This window comes from Perognathus longimembris, chromosome 11 (genome assembly GCF_023159225.1).
Source record: "Perognathus longimembris pacificus isolate PPM17 chromosome 11, ASM2315922v1, whole genome shotgun sequence".
Classification (NCBI taxonomy): Eukaryota; Metazoa; Chordata; class Mammalia; order Rodentia; family Heteromyidae; genus Perognathus; species Perognathus longimembris.
In genome coordinates, this window is record NC_063171.1 from 17,840,431 (window position 1) to 17,863,440 (window position 23,010).

The 23,010-nt window shown below is 36.1% G+C and overlaps 1 protein-coding gene and 1 long non-coding RNA gene across 7 annotated transcripts in view; both read left to right on the plus strand.

The window, feature by feature from the left end:
- Positions 1-14: 14 nt before the first annotated feature.
- Positions 15-23,010, plus strand: part of Trmt1l (tRNA methyltransferase 1 like) — a 30,497-nt gene continuing 7,501 nt past the window's right edge. Inside the window, exons 1-11 of one of the 6 annotated variants that reach the window (XM_048356776.1) lie at positions 15-458; positions 1,901-2,047; positions 5,071-5,181; positions 6,419-6,532; positions 10,870-10,934; positions 13,045-13,174; positions 15,191-15,314; positions 15,694-15,791; positions 18,771-19,017; positions 19,786-19,998; positions 21,314-21,504. In XM_048356776.1, the coding sequence (XP_048212733.1) occupies positions 254-458; positions 1,901-2,047; positions 5,071-5,181; positions 6,419-6,532; positions 10,870-10,934; positions 13,045-13,174; positions 15,191-15,314; positions 15,694-15,791; positions 18,771-19,017; positions 19,786-19,998; positions 21,314-21,504 (1,645 nt within the window). In that variant the 5' untranslated portion in view covers positions 15-253. Of the gene's footprint in view, positions 459-1,900; positions 2,048-5,070; positions 5,182-6,418; positions 6,533-10,869; positions 10,935-13,044; positions 13,175-15,190; positions 15,315-15,693; positions 15,792-16,672; positions 17,966-18,770; positions 19,018-19,785; positions 19,999-21,313; positions 21,505-23,010 lie in introns of those variants that run through there. The other 5 variants (XM_048356773.1, XM_048356775.1, XM_048356777.1 and 2 more) reach the window with 5 other exon arrangements.
- Positions 14,294-15,119, plus strand: LOC125359191. Its single transcript, XR_007212512.1, has 3 exons — positions 14,294-14,602; positions 14,638-14,741; positions 14,966-15,119. It is a non-coding gene; the product is annotated as an uncharacterized LOC125359191 (long non-coding RNA).

Here is a 23,010-nt window from a genome sequence, read left to right on the forward strand (position 1 = left end):
GAGGGGGCGTCGCAACGCCTGGGGAGAGGGAAGCGGTCGCGTTCTCGAATCGTTGCCTCTGGCTTTTCTGCTGATAGGTTTTGTTCGCCGGTTTCTCTTTTTGTTTGTTGTTGTTGTCTGTTGCCCACATCCCACAGACTCTTTTGTTTCCCCTCTCCTTGGATCCTGCCCTGTGGGCATTAACGTCAGTTGTCTCGACCCGCCGAGAGTCCTCCCATACTCCCCCGGGTCCCCCGGCACGGAGGCGGTAACTATGGAGAATATGGCGGAGGAGGAGCTGCTACCCCTGGAGAAGGAGGAGGGAGCTCAGGTCGGCGTCCCGGCCTCGGCTCGGGTTTCAGATTCGGCTCCGGAACCGGCTCCGACTCCGGCCTCGGCTCCAGCCCCAGCCCTTGCCCGGGCCCAGGCTCCGGCCCTGTCCCCGTCCCTAGCGTCTGCCCCCGAGGAGGCGGAAAGCAGTAAGTGCGGGACCCCGCATCTTCCAACCACAGCCGAGCTAGAGAGGGAGTGGGGGTGCGGGGGGGTGGGGGAGGGCCTCCTAATCTGGCTAGTGAGCGCTGGCAGGTCTAGTTTAGTAAGGGGACCGGCGTAGCGGGTGCGGGTTATGGAAGGGGTGCGGAGTTCAAGGAGGCACCTCCAGAAGAAACCTCGAGGTCATCACGGTGAAGGTGCGGGGAGGCCTGGGGTGCTGTGGCCACAAGTAAACGGTGAGCTTCAGAGCTTTTTCGTGGGGGAGAATCGTTTTATGTACGAAAATAAGCTCACAATTATTTTGTACTTAAGACCATGTCAACCCCCATCAGCTATGGTTAACGGAGTTCGTTCGGAAGTGACGGTAACCGAGGCCACCCGTTTAAGACAGATCTTAGCTGCCACAATTTAGAAACTATTAACTAAATATTAACCCTCGCCTTATACCGAGATGGGCTTATCTGTGTCTCCTTTTACTTTGTAAGTTGCCTCCCCAAAGAATTTGAGACTTTTAAAACACCGTCAGTGCCCTCCCCCACTAGGTTTTTATTTACTTTATCCCTTCAAAAGTTGACTGCTGGAAATTAATAGTCCATGTTATTGTTTTCTGAGTGGCAGTTGATTGGATCGTTTGGGATCTTTAAAAATTGATGACTAACCTCTTCTGTAGGGATCTTCTAAACATTTTGAAATGTGAAGGGAGATTTAGCGACTACTTTAATGAAATTAATTTATGGTCCATGAATTTATGCTTATTCCTTTTACTGAATAACCACTTAGGATATTTTAATCCATAGCCCTTACTACGGTGTGGTTTGAATTTGGTGATTTAAAAACACTTGGATAGTTATAGTCTAATGGAATTATTCTGCGATTTTAAAAGAACATGTAACTAACTGTTCTAAGTAGATTTAAAACATGTTGGTCCGTAGAGAGCAAAGAAAGTCACCATCCCAGGTAAAAGTCTCATTATTTGCTTGTACATGCAAAATAAGGCTAGTTTATTCACCTACTGTGTGGTGGTGGGTGGGTGGGGAGTTTTACACTGCTAAGTAGCCTACTGCTTTTCAGATGTCTGTTTAAATTAGTCACAAGTGGTTCAGCTGCTTTAGGGAATTCATGCTTTCTCCACCTCCTCACCATTAAGAATGTGCTAAACCAAACACCTGTACTACTACAACACCTGTAATCTTAAAGGCTGAGGTGGAAGGAGGTTATGCAGTTGGAGGCCAGCCTAGAGAGAGACCCTGTCTCAAAAATAAAAGATTGGAAACATTTATGTATTCCAGGACTCAAAAGGGTGTTATATGAAGAATGTATATACTGTTTAAAAACTTGGAAATGCATTAACTGGGACAAATAAATGATTGAGAAATCTGAAGTGTATTAGAATTAAGATACATATTAATACTTTAAAAATTATTTTTAGATGGTCTAGTTAGTCTTTTGAAGTCAATCATAACTAGGGAAGATGAAGATGGCGTATCTGAAATAGAATTGAAAACTGAGGAAACAGTAACAGAAGAAGTTTTAAAAGAACCTCCTGACATCTTGGACTCACCTAATTTAACAAGAGGTTTGCCTGTTGACTTCTGGATATTTAGTGTTATGAAAAGCAGGTTGAGTGATTTTAAAATACAGTTTGATACTGACTTTAATCAGAAAGTGATTTCAGAGATGTTTGATAGTCATGTCATAAATTTTGTAGACAGATATTTGAGAGTTTTTTTCAAATGTGCTACAGAGTTTTCAGTTTTCTATTTTGCAGGCTTTCACTTTTAATAATTTCAACAGGTACGACTTTATGTAACACTGTACATCTTCCTTCACAAACAAGTCTTTGAACTATGGAGCCAAAAAACCTTTGTGGTTTCAGATCTTACAGGTTGTAAGAACTCTTGACTGTTACTGTCTGACTTAGCAATTAAAAGTATTTGATCAAACAGGAAAAAAATTGTCTGTAGACAATTATGCTGGTTTAATAATTTAATCAATAATATTTCTTTTTGATTTTTACTTGTTTTTAGTAAGAAAAAGTTATTCTGAGGAAGAATGTGTGATAATATTGAAATCAATTCCAAAATTAATTCAAAAAGTCGAATCTTTTTTTTTTATATGCTTTAGTGCCTACTATATGCAAGTTTCTGCAACTGTGCATTTAGCCATTAGGAAGATGAACAATTTGTTCCTTGTTTGTGAGGAAGACAAATTATTCTACAGTGAACACATGAACTGAGAGGGAGATCAGATGGCAATAGTGCAAGAACTAAAGTTAATTGTCTTAAAATAGACTAAAGTTAATAGTCTGAAAATAGTCTCAAGTTATAAACTACTTAACATAATAAATATTAAAGAACCCCAAGAGTTAATTCCACCTTCTCCTACCACTTTGGGGATCTTTACCTGTCAGTTAGCATCTTACACATTCACTCCCACTTTGTTAATGGTCCTTTGCTATGGATGCACAAAAATTCAGATCTCCCCATTGTTAGAAAAAACAATTAAAACTTCATTTCCTTTTTTTTAATGACCAGACTTTCTTAAAAAGTAATACTAATTTTCTGTATTTCATCTCCCTTTCTGATCTCATTTTTTCTCTCCCAACACCTCACTGAACCTGCTTTTCTAAAGGTCACCAAGACATGCTGTATACTAAATCTCTTTAGACATTGATAGGTGCAGTTGTTTGTAGTCCTTCGCATTGAGCATGCTTCTTTTACAAACAATTGCTAAGTACCTACATCCTCCCATATTTCACTTGTAGATTATATCCATTTATATTAATCAGTAGTGGGTTTGTCACCTTTTGAGAGTGAATCCCTCCAACACTGAGTCAAGAATATGTTAAAACATATTTTAGAAGACCAATTTCAAAATTTATAAGGTGTATAATTTGAAGAATCATTTTTAAGAAACCTAAGAATCCATAACTGGGAAAAATACAATGATTCAAAAATATGAAATGAGTCATTATTTAAAGATAATGATCACAGTATGATTAATTACCCTGTCATATATGGGTAAGCTGATATTTTTTTTCCTTTTCACAGATTTTCTTCTTTTTTGTTTGCAATGGTACTCAGGGCATCAAGAAAGTGCTTGATAGGCAAATTTTCAACTTCCTTCTGGAATTTGTTTCCACCTGTAGTATATAAAACACATTATCATAGAATTTTTTTTCTTCCTTCCAAATTCCTCTTCCTTTTTTGTTTAATTAAAATGGTACCATGTTCCTCAACCATATAAACTCAGAATTTTAGAATCATCTTTAATTACACAAAACTTCATCCACCCTGACTTCTCACATCCCAGCTTTTGTTGGTTCTTTTTTACTTTATACTCTCTCTTACCTTTCTATTACTACTACTCACTTTCTTACCTCTTGGATCTTCCTACATGCACTTTCTCAAAAATTCCAAATGCTTCAAGAATAAGATCCAAACTAACTTACAGAGTTCTCCTTCCTGTGATGTACATTTTTTTAACCTGAATATTTCTACCCACTCTTAAAAAAAATTCCATTCTAGCTAGGGTAGAGTAGTGGAAGCTGTATGTTTTTGTGGTTGTTTTTGTTGTTGTTTGGGGGATATTGTTTGCTTTTTTGTGCCGGTCCTTGGGCTTGAACTCAGAGCCTGGCTGCTATCCTGAGCTTTTTTGCTCAAGGCTAGTGCTCTGTCACTTGAGCCACAGCTCCACTTGGGTTTTGTTTTTTGTTTTGTTTGATTTGGTTTGATTTTTGTATTGGTTAATTGGAGATAAGAATCTCATGGACTTTCCTGCCCTACCTGGATGAAATCCTCAAATCTTAGCTTCCTAAATAGGTAGGACTACAGGTGTAAGCCACCTGGGCCTGGCTGTTTGCTGTTTGTTTTATAACACATGCTTTTTGTTCATAAGGTTACTTTATGAGTCCTTTTACTAGGTCTCCAATTAATTGAAATTCTGCTCATTACTTTAAGTATTAAATACCACTCAGTCATTTGTTAGAATGTCATTCACTCCATTCTACCTCCCATTGCACTTAGAAATTAATAAACTAATATTTTCCACGTGGCTGAAAGTTCTTTGAAGACAAGAAAAATAGCATATATTTCTTTAGCATTTTGTGAAAGATAAAAATATTTTTTGTAGAATTAGAGTGGCTAGATAAAAATTTAAATCTGTGAATTTATATAATGGATTTTTTTTCTCCAACTTTTCCATTGTGAAACGTGTTTGTCGTAGTGCAAAATGAATGTTGACATTTACCATTTAGATTCTAGGACACTATATTTCAGAAGATAAGTGTATAAACTTGTATGTGTCGGGGCTGGGGATATAGCCTAGTGGCAAGAGTGCCTGCCTCGGATACACGAGGCCCTAGGTTCGATTCCCCAGCACCACATATACAGAAAACGGCCAGAAGCGGCGCTGTGGCTCAAGTGGCAGAGTGCTAGCCTTGAGCGGGAAGAAGCCAGGGACAGTGCTCAGGCCCTGAGTCCAAGGCCCAGGACTGGCAAAAAAAAACAAAAAACTTGTATGTGATGTGATCAAATAAAAGTGGGTTAGAAAACAAATTGTTAAAATGTGATTTTCTAACTCTTTAAAATTTCCTTTCAGAGAGACACATCTCAATTCAAAGGCAGCTTGCGGATCTAGAGAAGCTAGCTTTTGTAACTGAAGGAGACTTTGATTCTACCAGTTCACTGAACTCAGATAATCTTGATGCAGGTAATTCCATTTTGGAAAATTTTTCCTCCTTACTGAGTTGTTACCTTTTAACTCCTGAAAACAGTTTGCTAAGAATAGATTGGCTTCTTGAATTGAACAAGAATGGAAGTAAAAATATATTTTAATCCAGTAAACTGATACCTCTATATTGATAAAAGTGTTACAGGATAATTTTTTTGACCAAATCAAGGGAATTACAATTTCATGGTTATTTAAGGCCTCTGTATTCTGTAAGGCAACAGATTGTGTGAGTTATAAAGTGTAGTGATTCTCCAAACAGCATTTTAAATAATATAGAGGTTGAAATTATTTTATGTAAAAGAAATCCCAAGCAAGAGAATTTAAGGTTGTTGTCCATGCTTCTTCCTCTTTCTGCTCTGCTTAGTTCTTGGATTTTTATCACAATCAATTTGTAGTTTTTTGAAGTAGGCAGGCAGCCTACTAAAAAATTGTACTTATTCTTACTCTTACATTGTTTTGTATGTGAAAGATACTTTTGAATTAAAATGATCAGGTGAATCACTGATTATTTCTGTGTATTTCTTTACTCTAAACCTAAATTTGATGGCTTAATATACAAATTGGAATTTGGGATCTGAATTCTTTGAGGTACATTAAATTTATAATTAAGACTTATAATTTGATGATCCATAATCTTGTCAGGAATGTACTATAATGAAGGACAAAGGCATAAATTTAACAATACAGTTATATTCAGGGTTCTAACCATGTGTCATGTCTCTAACAATTACATTGGTATTTATTTCCATTTCAGTTATTCTAACCTTCTGTGTCAATTGTTGCTACTAAACTAGTAGAGAAATTACACAGGGGATGCTTACATATCTCTTCCCAACCTTTATCTCCCTCCATGAGTCCTATCGGTGCTGGCCCTTTCTCCTATCCAAAGTCTTGAGTGGTAGTCGGTGGTGATCATTTTGACTGAAGGGAGTATTATATAGGTTATCATTTCCTCAACTTCTCTGTTCCCAGTGGCAAAAGCATTAGCTACCCACAGAGAGGAGAGCTTTAAGATAGAAGATCAATTGCTGATCATGTGCTACCATGGTTATAAGCTACTTCCTGGGTCTGGGAAAATGATTTTTCCTTAAAGTTAAAGATTTAACCAAGAATCAGGCAGGGAGCGTGGAGAAGTCTCCTGTTCTTTTGTAGCCAAATCCATTCATTACTAGTCTAGCATATGACGTGCTTTATTGATTCTTTTTTTCTTTTTAAGGAAATAAGCAAGCTTGTCCATTGTGCCCTAAGGAAAAATTCAGAGCTTGTAATAGTCACAAATTACGTCGTCACCTTCAGAATTTACACTGGAAAGTCTCAGTTGAATATGAAGGTTGGTATTTTTGTCCATAGGCTAGAGTGATATATATGATATTCAACATTTGTTACCATTTTTGAAGTCTTACTGTGAACATAATCAAACATTTTCATTTTTAAATTATGATGGGTTTAATGTCCCACTTTTAATGAATTTAATAAAAGACAGCATAAGCATACAATAGATGTGACACGAGTTTAGTGTAGTGAACATTGGTTAGGCATACTTATACTGGGTACTCTGGCCCTGGAAGTTCATGTTGCCCATTGAACAATGTCTTAATTTATACTTTTTCTTCTCTAGAAGAATAGAACAACTACTACTTACTTACAATCCTGAAGGCAAAGTAAATGTAGTAAAACAGGAAAATAAAATAAATGGTGTAAATATCAGAAAAAAAGGTAACATCTACTGATAGAAATTAGAAAAGTATACCAATTATAATAAGGACAGAAACGATACCATTTGGAGGAATAAATTTAGCAAGAAGGCTCATCAGGAAAATAAAAATGTTGAAGGATGGAAACTAAGATACTACCAAGTTTAACGACTTCCTAGATTCTGAGATAGTAAACTAAGTGAAGTGTTATAACATTTTTAGGGAAAAAAATCTGGCAATATCTTTAAAATTTTAAAATAGATCTATCAGTCCACCAGGCATTTTCTTTACTGTGAGTGCCATAGAAGTTAAAAAATTAATAAGCAAGAACAGATATGCATTGATAGATTGATCAATTGATCATTAATTGCACCATGTACTTGACAGAAACTTGGAGTAAAACAAAAAGGATAGCTAACTAAATTTTGATATCTACATACCATGATATGTATGTAATACAGCCACTGGGAAAAGTATATTCTTTAATAGTATATAACAGTATATTCTTTTAACAGTATATAGGGAAGACCTAATAGCATTTCATTTGGATGAAACAAGTTCCCCCTCAAACATTTTTGTTTTGTTGTGTGTGTGAGACATAAACTTGTATATGATCATGTGACAATAGAAATTATTAAACTTGTCTGCAGTTTCAAGCAAACTAGGTAAAACAGCTATGTGACATTCCTAGAACTAGAACTGCAAAAGTGATCTTATTAGTACTAGTAAAAGACTATACATATAACTCATTATTTAGGGGAAAAAAGAATTGGAGCCTAGTTTGAGCTGGGCATGGTAGCAGCATATGGCTTAATCCTTAGGATGTAGAGGCAGGAGGATCATGAGCTTGAGGCCAACAAGATACTACTTCAAAAACAAAATATAAAAATAAAAATGCTTCACAGGGGACCCCATCCAGGTAACCGAAGCCTATAGGACACCTGGCAGGCCAGACCCCAGAAAAGCCACCCCAAGGCACATAATATTCAAGACTTCAGACCTCAAGATTAAAGAGCAAATTCTGAATTCAGCCAAAGCGAAGAAAGAAATTTTCTACAATGGGAAGAGGATTCGAATAACAGCTGACTTATTCACACAAACTTACTAAGCACGAAGTGAGTGGAAGAACACCATCCAAGTATTTAAGGCTAACAATATGCAACCTCGGATCAAATGTCCAGCAAAATTGGAGTTCACATTCGAAGGGAAAACCAGATCTTTCCACACCAAAGAGGAGCTAAAGGAGTATGTGAATAAAAAACCAGCCCTACAGCGAATTCTAAGAGGGGAGCCCCACCCAACAGAGATCGTACAAGACACACAGACAGAATCAGAAAGAAACTACAATAGCCAAAATCCAACAGAAAAAACAGCTCACTAAAAATAAAAATGCTGAGGGCATCATTCAAGTAGTAGCATATAGTATGAGCAAGGCCATGGGTTTAATCTCCAGTAATGCAATAGAAAGAGAAAAAGAAGAAAGAATGTGTAGTAAATTATACTGGTTTCTTGCCTAAAGGAAAATTCTTCTTTTAATTTAAAAGATCTCTTGTATTCTCCATTTAGGCCATTATTTAACTTTTAGATTTAGTTTCCAAGTTATTTTCTTATATTTCCTTACTCATGGATGTGGGCTTTTTTTGGTACATTGGGTTGATGGGTTCTTTCATATTGTTCAGGTAAATAGACATGATAGTTTTTGTCTTCATGAACAAGTTTCAAAGTAGTTGCAAATATATTGAGTGTATAAACAACAAGATACACTGAAGGAGTGACAGGTGTGGAGGAAAGCTGAAAATGCTTAGACTTGAGAAACTGCACAAGTGAAGTTATCCTTTCCCGAGCTGGATACAGCTGCGTTAGAATCGTATGTCTGGAAGAAGCCAGGACTTCAGACTTACAGATCAAAGTTAAGATGCCTCAGAGTAGAGGTGCCAAGTATCCTATAGTCTATATGAATGTGGAGTTCCAGGACAGTACAGGTTGGGACTAGAGATACACATTTAGGAGTTCTCCAAATGTAAATGGCATTTATTTAAAACAACACACTAAATATATGCACGTACATATATCCAAACATAACAATGAAACCTCTTGAAATTATTTTAAGGGGGAAGATAATGGAAAGAGATGGAAGGGTAGGTTTGATCTTGATAAATTGTATGTATGTATGCAAATGTCAAGATGAACTCCCCCAACACTTGCATAACCAAATACCCTAATAAAATATGAATTACGAAATAACAGCTTATTAAAGAGAGGTTGGGCACTATTGCTCATGTTTACAATTTTAATTTAGGAGGAGATATTAACATACCAGGCCTGACAAAAGTTCATGAGACCCGCATTTTAACCAGTAAAAAGTTTGGCAGAGTAGCAGGTACTTGTTATCCCAGCTAGATAGGAAGCCTAAGTCTGATCAGAGTTCCTGCTGGGACTGGGCATAAATACAAGACCCTAGTAGAAAAAGTGACAGAAGAAAAAAGAGAGGCTTGTGTGATAAAGTACCTATCTGGCAAGAGCCTAGTCCCTGAGTTCAAACCCCAGTACCACTAACAAAAACCTTCAAGATAATATAGAAGAATTGATAACGGTTAAGGATGAATCTCAGTGGCAGAGTACTTGCCTACTATTCACAAGGCTCTGAGTTTTTCCCAGCACCTCAAAACAAAAAAGAGATCGATCAGTTTTAGTCTTCATTTGTTCTGGGATACTGGCTATAGATTAGCCATGGATCCTTAATAGGCAGTTTGAAAAAGTTAGTAACTAGAGCTGTGATTTTGGATTCCTTACCATGAGAAAGATAGTAGAAATCATGAAAGGAATTAAAAATTACCAAGGATAAAGCCAGGCCTGTGGCTCAAATCTGTAAGGCTAAGACCTAGAGGATCAGGATTCAAAGCAAGCTTGGGCAGGAAAGTCCTTGAACACCATACTAGCCAAAAGCTGAGCTGCAGTTGTAGCTCAAGTGGTAGAGTACCAGCTGAGCTTGTGTAAGGTCCTGAGTTCAAGACCTACTACTGAGGCTAGGAATATGGCCTAGTGGTAGAGTGCTTGCCTCCCATACATGAAGCCCTGGGTTTGATTACTAAGCACCATATATATAGGAAAAGCCAGAAGTAGCTCTGTGGCTCAAGTGGTAGAGTGCTAGCCTTGAGCAAAAAAACTAAAAAGAAAAAAAGAAGCCAAGGACAGTGCTTAGGCCCTGAGTCCAAGCCCCAAGACTGGCAAAAAACCCTACTCCTGGCAGGATAAAAAGTTAACAAAGATAAAAGTCATCTAGCCAAACAGGTCTAAGGAATATCTACATTTTAAGATGTGAGAATGAAAAGGATGAGAAGAAAAACTGTCGAGGTCTTTAGCCCTCAGTGCTCTCCTGACCTGCGGGAGAGAAGGGGAAGCTCCCCCTGACCCGGGCAGGCCAAGAAAGGAGAAGGGTTGACAGACCGCCCACACCCAGCACCCCCTCACCGGAGGACAATCAGACCCTTGGGGAGAATGTCTGCATAGGTCTCGCTTTATTGAAATAAGCTCCGCTCTTAAATAGGTCAGAGCGGCAGGAAGGGGAGGGGTGTACACACGTGTCCCCAGAGTGGGAAACAGGCGGGGACGGGTGGGACATGCCCCACAAAAAACAACTTCATAACATGTCATAAATGAAGTAGAGTGAATGTAATGACCAATGCAGCATGAGATAAAGATGATAAAGCTTAAGTTGGCAGAAAATAAATGAAAAAACTGAAGCCAAAAATGTGAAATGACTATCCAAGATAAAGTAGTCGTGAATTTGATCTAATTTCCTATACTTGTTTCTGCCTATCTCATATACAAACTAAAGCAATTTCCAAGTAAATTTGACATTGTAAATACAAGGATACTCCTAGTTATTCTTATCAAATAGTTTGTTTATAGTTTTTAAAATGTTGCATATTAAGTGAACAATTAGAAGACAACCAATCATTTTTTGTTGTAGGTTTCAGAATGTGCATCTGTCACTTACCTTGTCGACCAGTAAAACCAAACATTATTGGAGAACAGGTAATAAAATATTAGACTTACTATTTTAGACTCAGTTGTCTTTAAAGAGAGTGCAATATTTTCTTGCCTTAAAACTGCACTTGATTTTACCCCAAAGCCAAGGAAACTATTCTTGATTTAAAACTAAAACTTGTTCAGCAGTACATACTTTAAAATTCTTACCTGAGTGCTTTCAGATGATCATAGTAGGAAAATATGAAATGTTTGGGAAGAAAGGATTGTTGTATTGAACTTCTTGTTTTATAGCTTTTATTCTCAGTAAAGTTTTTCTTGTGTTCAAAATGAAAACCCATTACCAAGTGCTGGTGGCTTACACCAGTAGGCTGAGATCTAAGGATTGAGTTTCAAAGCTAGTCTGGACAGGAAAGTCTGTGAGACCCTTACCTCCAGTTAACCACCTAAGAACCAGAAGTGGAGCTATGGCTCAAAGTAGTAGAGTGCTGTTCTTGAGCGAAACAGCTCAGGGATAACCCCCAGGCCCTGAATTCAAACCCCATTACAAGCCAAAGAAAAAGAAAAAGCTATTAAGTTTGAATTGGAGAATTTAGGTAAAAATATCTTTGAAAATGAATTTTGATCATGGAATAAGTGCTTCAGTATTCTGTAAGCTAATGTCTTATATTTAAATTTCATACCCATTCTTCCCATATATATCCTTTTAAGCTGAAAGAATCAAGAAATTGAAATACTAATAACTTTTAAAATGCACGTGTTTATTTTCAAGATAGGTTTGACCTGCAAAAAACACAAAGTATAAAAGGTTTTAGTAATGCCTAAATGCATTTTATCCTAATGGGTGCTTGTTTTGTATTTTTTTTGGGGGGGGTGGGGAGAATCCTGGTAAAATACTAGGGATAAAAGTGTTCCTTTCTATTTTTCTAACTTAATTAATTTGTTTTATTTTTGTTTCAGTACTGGCACTCGAGCTCTGGGCTAGGGTACTTTTCCTTAACTTTTTCTCTCAAGACTGATTGGTGCTCCACCTTTTGAGCCGCACCTCCATTTTGGAAAAAGTGTTTCTTATGGGCTGTGAATGCATTGTCTTGGTAGGGCACTTGCCTAGCATGCATAAGCAGCAAGAACAAAAAGCCCAAGATACTTTTGTTATAACTATTAGGTTACAGTAAGAAACTGTAAAGGCTGATGATATACACTTGTATTCCCAGCACTGGACAGACAGAGGAAAGAGGATGATGTATTACAGAACAGCTTTTAGCTTTATAGGCTCAGCCTGGGCTACATAGGGAGACCTATCTCAAAAAAAGAAAAGAAACAGATTTGCTATCATGTAAGTAAGTAGGAAGTAGCCATCAAAACTAATGAAGAGCCATTTGAGTGGGGTTTTGGTGGTGGTAGTATTTTAAGCAACAGAGAAATCCTGAAGAATTGCTTACTTGGAATTGCTTACTTGGAATTGAGTCTCTACTGAAGTTCAACTGGCTCAAATTTTCTTAGGAAATCTTAAGGGGCTAGGAATATGGCATAGTGGCAAGAGTACTTGCCTCATATACATGAAGCCCTGGGTTCGATTCCTCAGCACCACATATATAGAAGACGATGAGAAGTGGTGCTGTGGCTCAAGCGGCCGAGTGCTAGCCTTGAGCAAAAAGAAGCTAGGGACAGTGCTCAGGCCCTGAGTCCAAGGCCCAGGACTGGCAAAAAAAATAAAATATTTAAAAAAAAAGAAATCTTGAGAAGTGGTTGTCAAATACAATTGCCATTAATAATTAAATTACATAAAATTAAAAGACAAGATATAAAGTGAAAAAGCAAAGGTAATGAACATTAAAAACTCAACCATTTGCAGCTACTATACTGAATTTTACTATTTTCTCTGCTCTTCTAGTTATTTACATCTGTTTTATCTGCATAGTATCTATTACTTTCCAAAGGCAAAATAAGACATTTCTTCCCAAACTCAGTGATTTGAGGCCTATTGTAAAGTATGATTTCAAAACTTGTTTTAATATGTGTAATAGAATTATCCTTTCAGTCATATGGCATACTTTAACATCTTCTATACCATCAAATCTAAGACAAACTAGTATATTTGCAACTTTAAACTTGGATTTCACTATTTTACTAATCTGTAAAAATTCCTGTTTGATAGATATCCAGTAAAATGGGTGCCCACTACCATTGTATCATTTGTTCAGCAACAATCACCAGAAGGACTGACATGCTAGGACATGTTAGGCGCCATGTAAATAAAGGAGAGACTAAGTCCAGGTACACTGCTGGTAAGTTGACCCATCTCATTAACATATTAGATATTAGTAAGTAGATCCCTAATTTTTAATCAAGTTCTTTTCAGATCCTTAGACAGATGATGTATATTGATTGACTACTGTTTGTTTTATTTGTGTGATGTTTCCAATAACATTACAGCTATTCTCAACAGATTCTGACAAATGGTAATAAGCCAGACTTAGTGGTATTTGCTTATAATCTCAGCATTTAGGAAGCTGAGGCAGGAGGATTGTGATTTCAAGGCCATCCTAGACTGCACAACAAGACTTTGCTTTAACAACCCAACTTTAAGAAACTAATAAACAGAAATACAAGTGACATTCAACTAAATATAGATAACTTAACAGATTACTCCTGCTGATGGCTTTTGCATCAGTAACTGTATTGTATGTACTGTACAATAACTAAAAGATGCAAAGAAAGATCTTTGAGTGATACCAAATCTCAAAAATGAAATTAGCCCTATGGCCTAAAGCAACACTTAACTTCTCATAGAACCTCATCCATCATGGTTGATACTGTGAGATGTGTAACATGCTTCTTCAGTGAGGATAGAAAAATATTTAACATTAGATATTTACTATTTAGCATTATGGAAAGATGGTTGTTACTTTATCAACTTCTGATTGTAATTTTATTAAAATGCCACATAAAAATAGCCCCATTATTTTCCCCACAGATCATCCCAGTTTTTTCCCCACAAATTAAACAGCTATACATTATTTTTGAATATTTAAAACATACATATTTACTTATTATTATTACTTAGCTTGTAGCTTAAATATTCTACTCTCTTTCTTTCTTTCTTTCTTTCTTTCTTTCTTTCTTTCTTTCTTTCTTTCTTTCTTTCTTTCTTTCACTTCTAGCTTTTTTTGGGGGGCGGGGGGTATGTGTTATTGTAGACAGACTTTCTGCCTGGGCTAGCTTCAAACGGTGATCCTCACTAGGATTACAGGCATGTGCCATGGACACCTGAACTCTTATATGTATCTTTTTTTTGTTTTTAGTTTGGTTTGGCTTCTGGATTTTTTTTGTACGTGTGTATACTGAGGCCTGAATTCAGGGCCTGGCTGCTGTCCTTGAACTTTTTGCTCAGGGCTAGCCCTCTGCCACTTGAACCATAGCTCCACTTTTGTTTTTTTATGGTTAATTGGAGATAAGAATCTTAGAGACTTTGCTGCCCAGGCTGGTTTCAAACCATGATCCTGAGAGTACAGGTTTTGAGGTTTGAGCCACTAGCTTATATCTATTTTTTTCCTTTTTACTACTTATAGCCATCTAAATGCAATTATTGTTTAAAATTATATCAGAAATTATTCTGACATTCAAAATGTTCAAAAAATAAGTGATTTTTTTACTCATTCGCTCAAACTTATGGAATATAGTCATGCAGGTATTCATTTTCTAATGATAACACAGTGAAATATGTTTAGCAACCAGCCCATACAGACAGACACAATGTAGTATTTGATTAATCATGAAGTTACTGTAAGGTTTTATGCTAGCTTAGCCTGACTGCTCTTAGGTATAATATTATAGATATTGTTATGCTAGGCAGTCCAGATTTTATGTTTTGGTTTTTTTTTTGCCAGTCCTGGGGCTTGAACTCAGGGCCTGAGCACTGTCCCTGGCTTCTTTTTGCTCAAGGCTAGCACTCTACCACTTGAGCCACAGTGCCACTTCCGGCTTTTTCTATACATGTGGTGCTGAGGAATTGAACCCACGGCTTCATGTATACGAGGTGAGCACTTTACCACTAGGCCATATTCCCAGCCTGGCAGTCCAGATTTTAAAGATTTATTTTCTTCCATCCAATATCTAGGTCCAACTCTTTTTCTAGAGTTACTGATGAATGAATCTTGTTTGTAGTTTTTGGTGTGTTCCTTTCTATCTACACAACCTTTTGCTTTAATACAAAATAATCTAATAAAATTATTTTTATAAGTGTATACTGTTTAAGATATTGGAATGTCATATTTCCCTAAATATATTTTTTTCAATAATAGTGTCTACTGCTAAACCATCAAGTGAAATTTTGAAGGAAGCAGATACAGATGTACAAGTTTGTCCTAACTATTCTATACCTCAGAAAACAGATTCCTATTTTAATCCGAAAATGAAACTAAATCGGTAAGATTAATTCAAATAAGGTTATGGGCTATTTCAAATAGTGAAAACTTTTTAAGTTCTTATGAGCTAATAATTGAAAATGATACAAAATGATAATTATCTGTTGTAACATTTTTCTCAAAATGGTTTCCTTTGTTTTAGCTACAAAGCCAGTTTCTTTGTTAAGAGAGTAAAATAGACTTTATTTTATATAATTACACTTGAATAGACTTTTGTGGTTAAGTTTTATTAAATAAATAAATGAATGCTTAATTAGAAAGTGGTAATAGCTTAATTTCACTAACTTCTAGGTTTTACATTATTAAATTAGGCGTATATAATTAGATCACTTTTCAAAGTTCTATAGTAATGAAGCCCAAGTAACCTAAAATTATTTCAGATTATTACTTCTTTCTAGGCAGCTAATATTCTGTACATTGGCTGCTTTGGCTGAAGAACGAAAACCTTTGGAATGTCTAGATGCTTTCGGAGCCACTGGTAAGTGAAGAAGATTTTTGGAATCCCATTATATTTGTCTGGTATCTTAGGATATTTATATAGGTATTATACCTTTTAAAAAAAAGCAACCTTTTTTTTTTTTGCACTTGGCTTGAAATTAGGGCTTGTTTGTTCAACCCATGCTCTACCATTTGGTGAACCATACCACCAGCCCAGCACTTTCTAGCCAATTGGAGTTGGAACCTCCAAGACTTTTCTGCCTAAGCTGGTTTTGAACACAAGTCTTAGCCTCCTAAATAGACTGATTACATGGGGAGCCACTGGCACCTGCTAACAAAAATGTTTTCAAATAAAACAAAATCTTGCTTTCTCCTTCCAAATGTTGAGATTACTACAAGCATGTGCTACCATTCCCTCTTCTGATAAGGACTTTCCAGGAAATACGACTGTAATACCATTAATATACCTAAAAAACATGCCTTAGCTGCAATCCACCTACTTTTAAGTTTCCCATCATTTCTGGATTGACAAACTAGAACATCATGGCCTACTTCCCACTATGGAAATGGAGTCTCAAAAACTTTTTCTTCCTAGGCTGGCCAGGAGCCATGATTCTTGATCTCAGCCTTCCATGGGTCTTGGAATGACAGGCACTGCACCAGCTATGAGATCAGAAGGGGGTTTCATGAGCCTTTCTCCCAAGCCGGCCTCAAATCATGATCCTACTCTCAGCTTCCCAATTAGCTAACATTACAGGTGGGAGCCACCTGCACCCAGCTTCAGAACAGATATATATATATATATTTTTTAATTGTTTGATGTCTAAGTCCCTTCTATTCTTAGAGTGTGTGTGTATGTGTTAACCTTTGACCTATAATTTCTAACCATCTAAATTGATTCTATTGCCATGACACATGTAACACTGTCTTCTGTTAATTGTATTTTCCATATTGGTAGTTTGATCAGATTCAGTAAGGAGTTACTTTATTTCAAGAATACTTACTTACTGTAATCAAGAGCAATAGATAGCTCTTTCATGTTGTGCTGTTCATTGCCTAGCTTTCAGTTTTGAAATTGAGACTTTTCCCAAAAGACTTAAAAATAAAGAAAAGATGATAGTAGTAGCAGAAAATCTCTAAAAAGCACTTGTACTACCCATCCAAGTCTTTCTTAAGATTATTATATTGTACAGTGGGAAATTTTGTACCGAGTGGTGAGAGCATTTGTAAACTGTCCTTCCTAAGCTCCTGTCCTGACAGGAAAAACAGTGATTAAAAGAGAGATTATGGAGCCAAAAGTTCTAGCTCTCTATGGTTTTATGATCACAGGAAATTGTGCTCAGCTTTCTCATCTGTAAAAGTAAGGAGTACTAAAACACAAACAATATTTAAAGATTTAAGCAAATTAAAGTTATTAGAACAATAATAAGTGGTTTAGCAATTGCTATCAAAGTATTAGGTATCAACATCACTACTGCTATTGCCATTACCATTAAGAACATATCATTGTAAATATGATGAAAGTGATGAAATGATACTTCGTAGTAGCTCATATCCTCTTAAGTCTCTTAGATATGGAATGTGAATCATGTTTTATTTCTTCTTTTCCCTCCCCTGACCACACATAAACTAAGCCCCAGATCTGTTTACTATAACTCACACTCCTTTTCTACTCCATATCTGCCAATTTAAAGATTTGATGATATCTATTGCTGTAATCTTGCCAATAGTGATTGCTCTGCCATCCAGTAACTTACCTGCTGTTGTCAAAAACAACCATTCCTCTGAGGTGGCACTATAATAATGTTACTTCTCAGTTTATTGCTCAGACTACAAAGTGCTCAATAACAATATGTCCTTCATATTAATTTTTCTTCCCATTCTCTTTGTCTTTATTCTGGATGGAGTTAGAACTCAGGCTTTGTTCTTGCTAGCCAGGTACTCTACCACATGAGCCATTCCATCAGTCTTTTTGTGTTACTTGTTTTTTGAGATAAAGTCTTGCTTTATGCCTGAGCTAGTCTTGTCTATGATCCTCCTATCTGTGCTTCCCCCATAGCTGGCATAACAGATGTGCAAAACTTTTTGCCCAGGCTGGCCTCAAACTATGATCCACCAATCTTCACCTCCCAAGTAGTTTGGATTACAGGCTTGAGCTACCATATCCAACTTCTAACCTTTACTTTTTAATGGGCCTTTGGAAATTTCTATCAGGTTTGTAGCATCCATTTTGTATGTTTTCTGTCCCTGAAGTGAGGATGTTCTGTCTTATAAGTTTATTGTGAAGATAGGAAAAGAATATATTTAAAGTCTATGACATACTGTAGACATAAATATTTCCATGTATAAGACATAATATGGAGAAGATTGTTAATATTTCTAATACACAGGAGATCTTCTAATACATATTGGCTGGGCTTATGTCAGTCACCATGTCTAGTTAATCAATGTTTCTTATTTATATAGCCAATCTAATGGCTATGGAAAATGTGTGAGAAAGTGCTTTTTTGGGTGAATTCTCAATCATTTGCTTACATATACAAAATTGTTTTCCATTAACAAGCAAGCTTTTGTGCACTACTTGAAATTTTTGGTCTTGGAAAGTTATTTTGGTGCTTAGAGGTAAACCTCAGCAGTAGGACCTCAACTTCCCTTCCTCCTCCTATCAGGGTAACCCCACTTTTATTCATATTGTATATTGCGAATCTTTTTTTAATAAAAAGTATTACATTGTAAGTAAAAGAACAGAACAGCAATCTATTCTACAAACTAAAACATACATGCTTTATTTGAACTAGAAGCATGTGAAAAATTTTAAGATTGATGAAAACCTGTTTGGCACACATTTTTGTGGTAACTTTTGAGAAACTTTATAGTGAGGAAAACAGTCTAATAAGAGCTATTTATGAATATATTAAGATTTTTAGGGAATTTGTTATTTATAAAATATATTCCTTATTGTTTTTATTTTTTAATAATTACAACTAAAAAACTTGTTTTCTTTCCTATGTCTCCTAAGGGATAATGGGACTACAATGGGCAAAACACCTTGGAAATGCAGTCAAAGTTACAATTAATGACATGAATGAAAATTCTGTGACATTGATTCAGAAAAACTGCCATTTAAACAAATTGAAAGTGGTGGTAGACAGTAAGGAAAAGGAAAGCGGAGATTGTCTTGGAGAAGAAGAACAAAATCTTGGTAATATTAAGGTGACTAAAATGGATGCCAATGTACTGATGCATTTGAGATCTTTTGATTTCATGTAAGTGAAAAAGGGTTGCTATGTCACTTGCTAAACTGTCCTGCTGTTTTGAGGGGTGGGGAAGTCAGTCGGGAGTAGTTGAAAATTAAGAAAATATTTTGTTGTTCATTTTTTTGCCAGTCCTGGGGCTTGAAATCAGGTCCTGAGCACTGTCCTTGCCTTCCTTCTGCTCAGGGCTAGCACTCTACCACTTGAGCCACAGAGCCAATTCCTATTTTTTCTGTTTATGTGGTGCTGAAGAATCGAACCCAGGACTTCATGCATGCTAGGCAAGCACTCTACTGCTAAGCCACATTCCTAGCCCCTTGTTTATTTTAATAGCGTTTTTAACATTGGCCTAACATATGCAATAAGAAAAATGTCTAGCATTTCAAATAAAATGTATGGACATGAACTTTTTCTTAGTCTAATTTATCTTTACATGTTTGACATGTCATGTCATCTTATTATGTATATTAAAACAAGTATGTATCTAAAATCAATTTCCAAAGGTTTTTGTGTTGTTATTTTGTTTCTATGTTTTGGTTTCTTGAGGCAGGTTTTAGTATGTAGCTCAGGTTAGCATTGAACTACAGTTCACTGTATATTATAGACTGGACTCTCAGTTCTTCTGCTTCTACCTCCCAAGTTGATAGGATTATGATTGTGTACTACTACAAGCTAGGTTGGAAAGTACTTCAGAATTTAAGGAATTTTATCGTTAGAAATAAATATTATGATTTTGGTTACCAATATGAATTTAAATATGTCCATTCTCTTTCATTTTAGACACCTAGACCCTTTTGGAACTTCGGTGAACTATCTAGATTCGGCATTCAGAAATATAAGAAACCTTGGCATAGTTTCAGTGACGTCGACAGACATCAGTTCCTTATATGCCAAGGCACAGCATGTTGCCCGGCGTCACTATGGATGTAACATTGTCCGAACTGAATATTATAAGGAACTAGCAGCCAGAATTGTGGTGGCTGCAGTGGCAAGGTATAGTGTGCCTAGTATGATTTGGTATATGACTGAAACTGATAATACAAATGAGTGTTTGTCTTCTTTTTCAAAATGTGCTTAGGGTATAAATTCCATACTCTATACTGGTAATTTGGTATGTTTTGGTTTTATCTTATGTTTGTTAGAAGTTTATGTAACAGTTTATATCTGGTGGAACACCAATGGCTCATGTCTGTAATCTTAGCTACTCAGGAGGCTGAGTATCTCAAGGACAGTACCTAGGTCCTAAGTTCAAGCCCTAGTATACAACAAAAGTTTGTATCTGAAATACTTGTTTTACTCTCCAACTTAAGATGTTATTAAATAATAGAAGTTATAAGGCAGAAAAGCTAGTAGAAATTGATTGCAGATCTATTTTAACAATATATAGGGTAGACAGCAAGTAGCAACGTGGAAAGGAAAAACAAAGGTTAGAAATATTTGTTTTGTACCTAATTTTCTAAGTATATTGAATAAGAATTATGGCTTGTAAACTTTATTCTGCAAAATGATCTTAGAAAACAAGAAGTTCTCTGTTTCTTGTCAGGATTTCTAGGTAGTTTAAAAAAAAAAAAAAAAGACTATTTGAGCATCTGTTACATGCAGATTGTTAAGCTAGAAGGATAGCTTAATGACCAGCCAACTCATTCACTAGCTCAGATATAAGTTCTGTAGCATATAGATGGAAATTCCTACCTCCACTTAAATTAGGCTAGACTTCATTATTATTATATCACTTTCTGTACTTCCACTATTATTCCTAAGTTACTGAAAACTGATGCACAGTTTATGCATGCCAAAGATATATGTACATAGTTAGAAATGTTTTATAACATCAGTAGATTTAAAAGTGGTATACCTAGTAGGACTTAATCTAAAAAGTTACTTAGATTAACAGTAGAAATGACTTTGATGATTCATTTTGACTGAAAGTTCAGCAGCTAGCATACTAACGGCACTCAATATATATTTGGAAGAAACTTTTGTAGGAAAAAACAGAAAGGAAGAAAAGTAACAATGATGACAGGACAGGAAGTGATGAGGCTGAAAACCTGCAAAGATAGCACTATTGCTATGATACAGGTTATGTCTATGCTGTGATCCAGGAAAATGTCTAGAAACTGAAGACCTGACAAGTGTTCTTTATTCCCTGCATTTTAATTTGTATAAAAGTTACAGTAACAATCTTTTATAAAGCTCTGCTACTAAAAATTGAATTTCCCATTGTTACCCATAGTTTAGTCCAGAATTATTGTCATTGCTATGCTAGAGGAAACTAAGCTCTCAAAATAATTTAAAAAAATTTTTATAGAGCTGCAGCACGATGCAACAAAGGCATAGAAGTACTGTTTGCAGTGGCTTTGGAACATTTCGTGTTGGTTGTTGTGAGAGTGTTAAGGGGGCCTACATCAGCAGATGAGACAGCCAAGAAAATTCAATACCTGATCCACTGTCAGTGGTGCGAAGAGAGAATTTTTCAGAAGGATGGTAATATGGTAGAAGGTAACCTGAAGTTCCTCTTGATTTTTGATTTATGTATATATAGCCGCTAATGAATAAGCCTTTATTACACCCCTAATTATACATATTGTCCTTTGATTTTAAAGATCACAGTGCTAACTTTGTTATTTACTATACTGGACTTACTTTGATCAACAGACAACACATTCCTGTGAGTTTAAGTTATTACTATGTAGTTTATGCTTTCTGGATATACTCTTTTTTTGAAACATTAGAGATAACTTAGTTTCTACTGTCAACTAATCTTAAAAACCTAAGTCAGATTACTTTTGTCTAGGCTATTACAAATCATTAACTTTATAGGAATAATTTTCATGTTTTTTACTGAATGTAAAGGCCAACATTTATAAAATTAATTCAGTACACAACCTCTACTATATGCCAGGCTTGAGTATATAGGAAGAAATTGTGGTTCATGCCTTCATAAAGCTGTTTCTGGGATGTAGGAAAAATTTTGCCATTTTGTTTAGTTCTTGGTAATTTTAGTATTTCTTTTAATAGTTGGGGGAGGGGCAGCATGAGTGTTTGAACTGGAAGCCATGTGCTTGATAATAGGTATATACCACTAGAGTCATGTCAACATCCCTTTTTGCTTTAGTAATTTTTCAATAGGGTCTCTCACGACTAGGCCTCAGTGCTCCTAATTTGTGCTTCCCATGTAGCTGGGATGGTTTGTGTATACCACCACACTCATTATTCATTGAAAAGATTGAGAGGTGTCTGGATTTTTTTTTTTTTTTTTTTTTTTTTTTTTTTTGGCCTGGGCTGGCTTATCTCCAATGTTGCTGATATTTTCCTTCCTTTTTTTTTTTTTTAAAGCAGTTCTGGAGTTTGAACTCAGGGTCTGATGCTTGCTAGTCATTTGAGCCACACAACTTCCTCCAACAACTACCAGCATCTTTTCTATTTTTTTTTCTTTTAATGCTAGAGCTTAAATTCAGGCTTCACGGCTTTTTTGCTCACAGCTGCACTTGAATCACACTTTGAAGTTCAGCGTTTTGCTAGCAATTGGAAATGGAGTCTTGAAGACTTTTCTGTTCTTTTTCTCTTCATCCCCAGCTGACATCAAACCTTGATCTTCCAGGTCCCAGCCTCCTGAATGGCTAGAATTACAGGCATGAACTCCTCACACCTGGCCCTCTTTTTTTTTATTTTTAATGCAGAGGTTTTCTCTTGATGTTCACCTTTTCTCTGATGATTTATCTCCTATGTCTTATACTGACTTCCACATAAATTTGAGTTTATTTCTGATTTTCTACTATGCTCTATTATCTATTAATACCTGTACCATGTTGTTTTGATTAGAGGCTTTCTAGCATTATTTGCTATCTGGTAAAGCAATTTCTTCTCAAAGCTTTTTTTTTTTTTTATCTCATAGTGATATTAGTACTTGGTTTTTGTTTTCCTTTAAAAAGTAGATAAGTGGCTAGGGATTGTAGCTCAATAGGTAAAGAGGCTCTGTTTTAAATTCTCAACAATGCAAAAAAT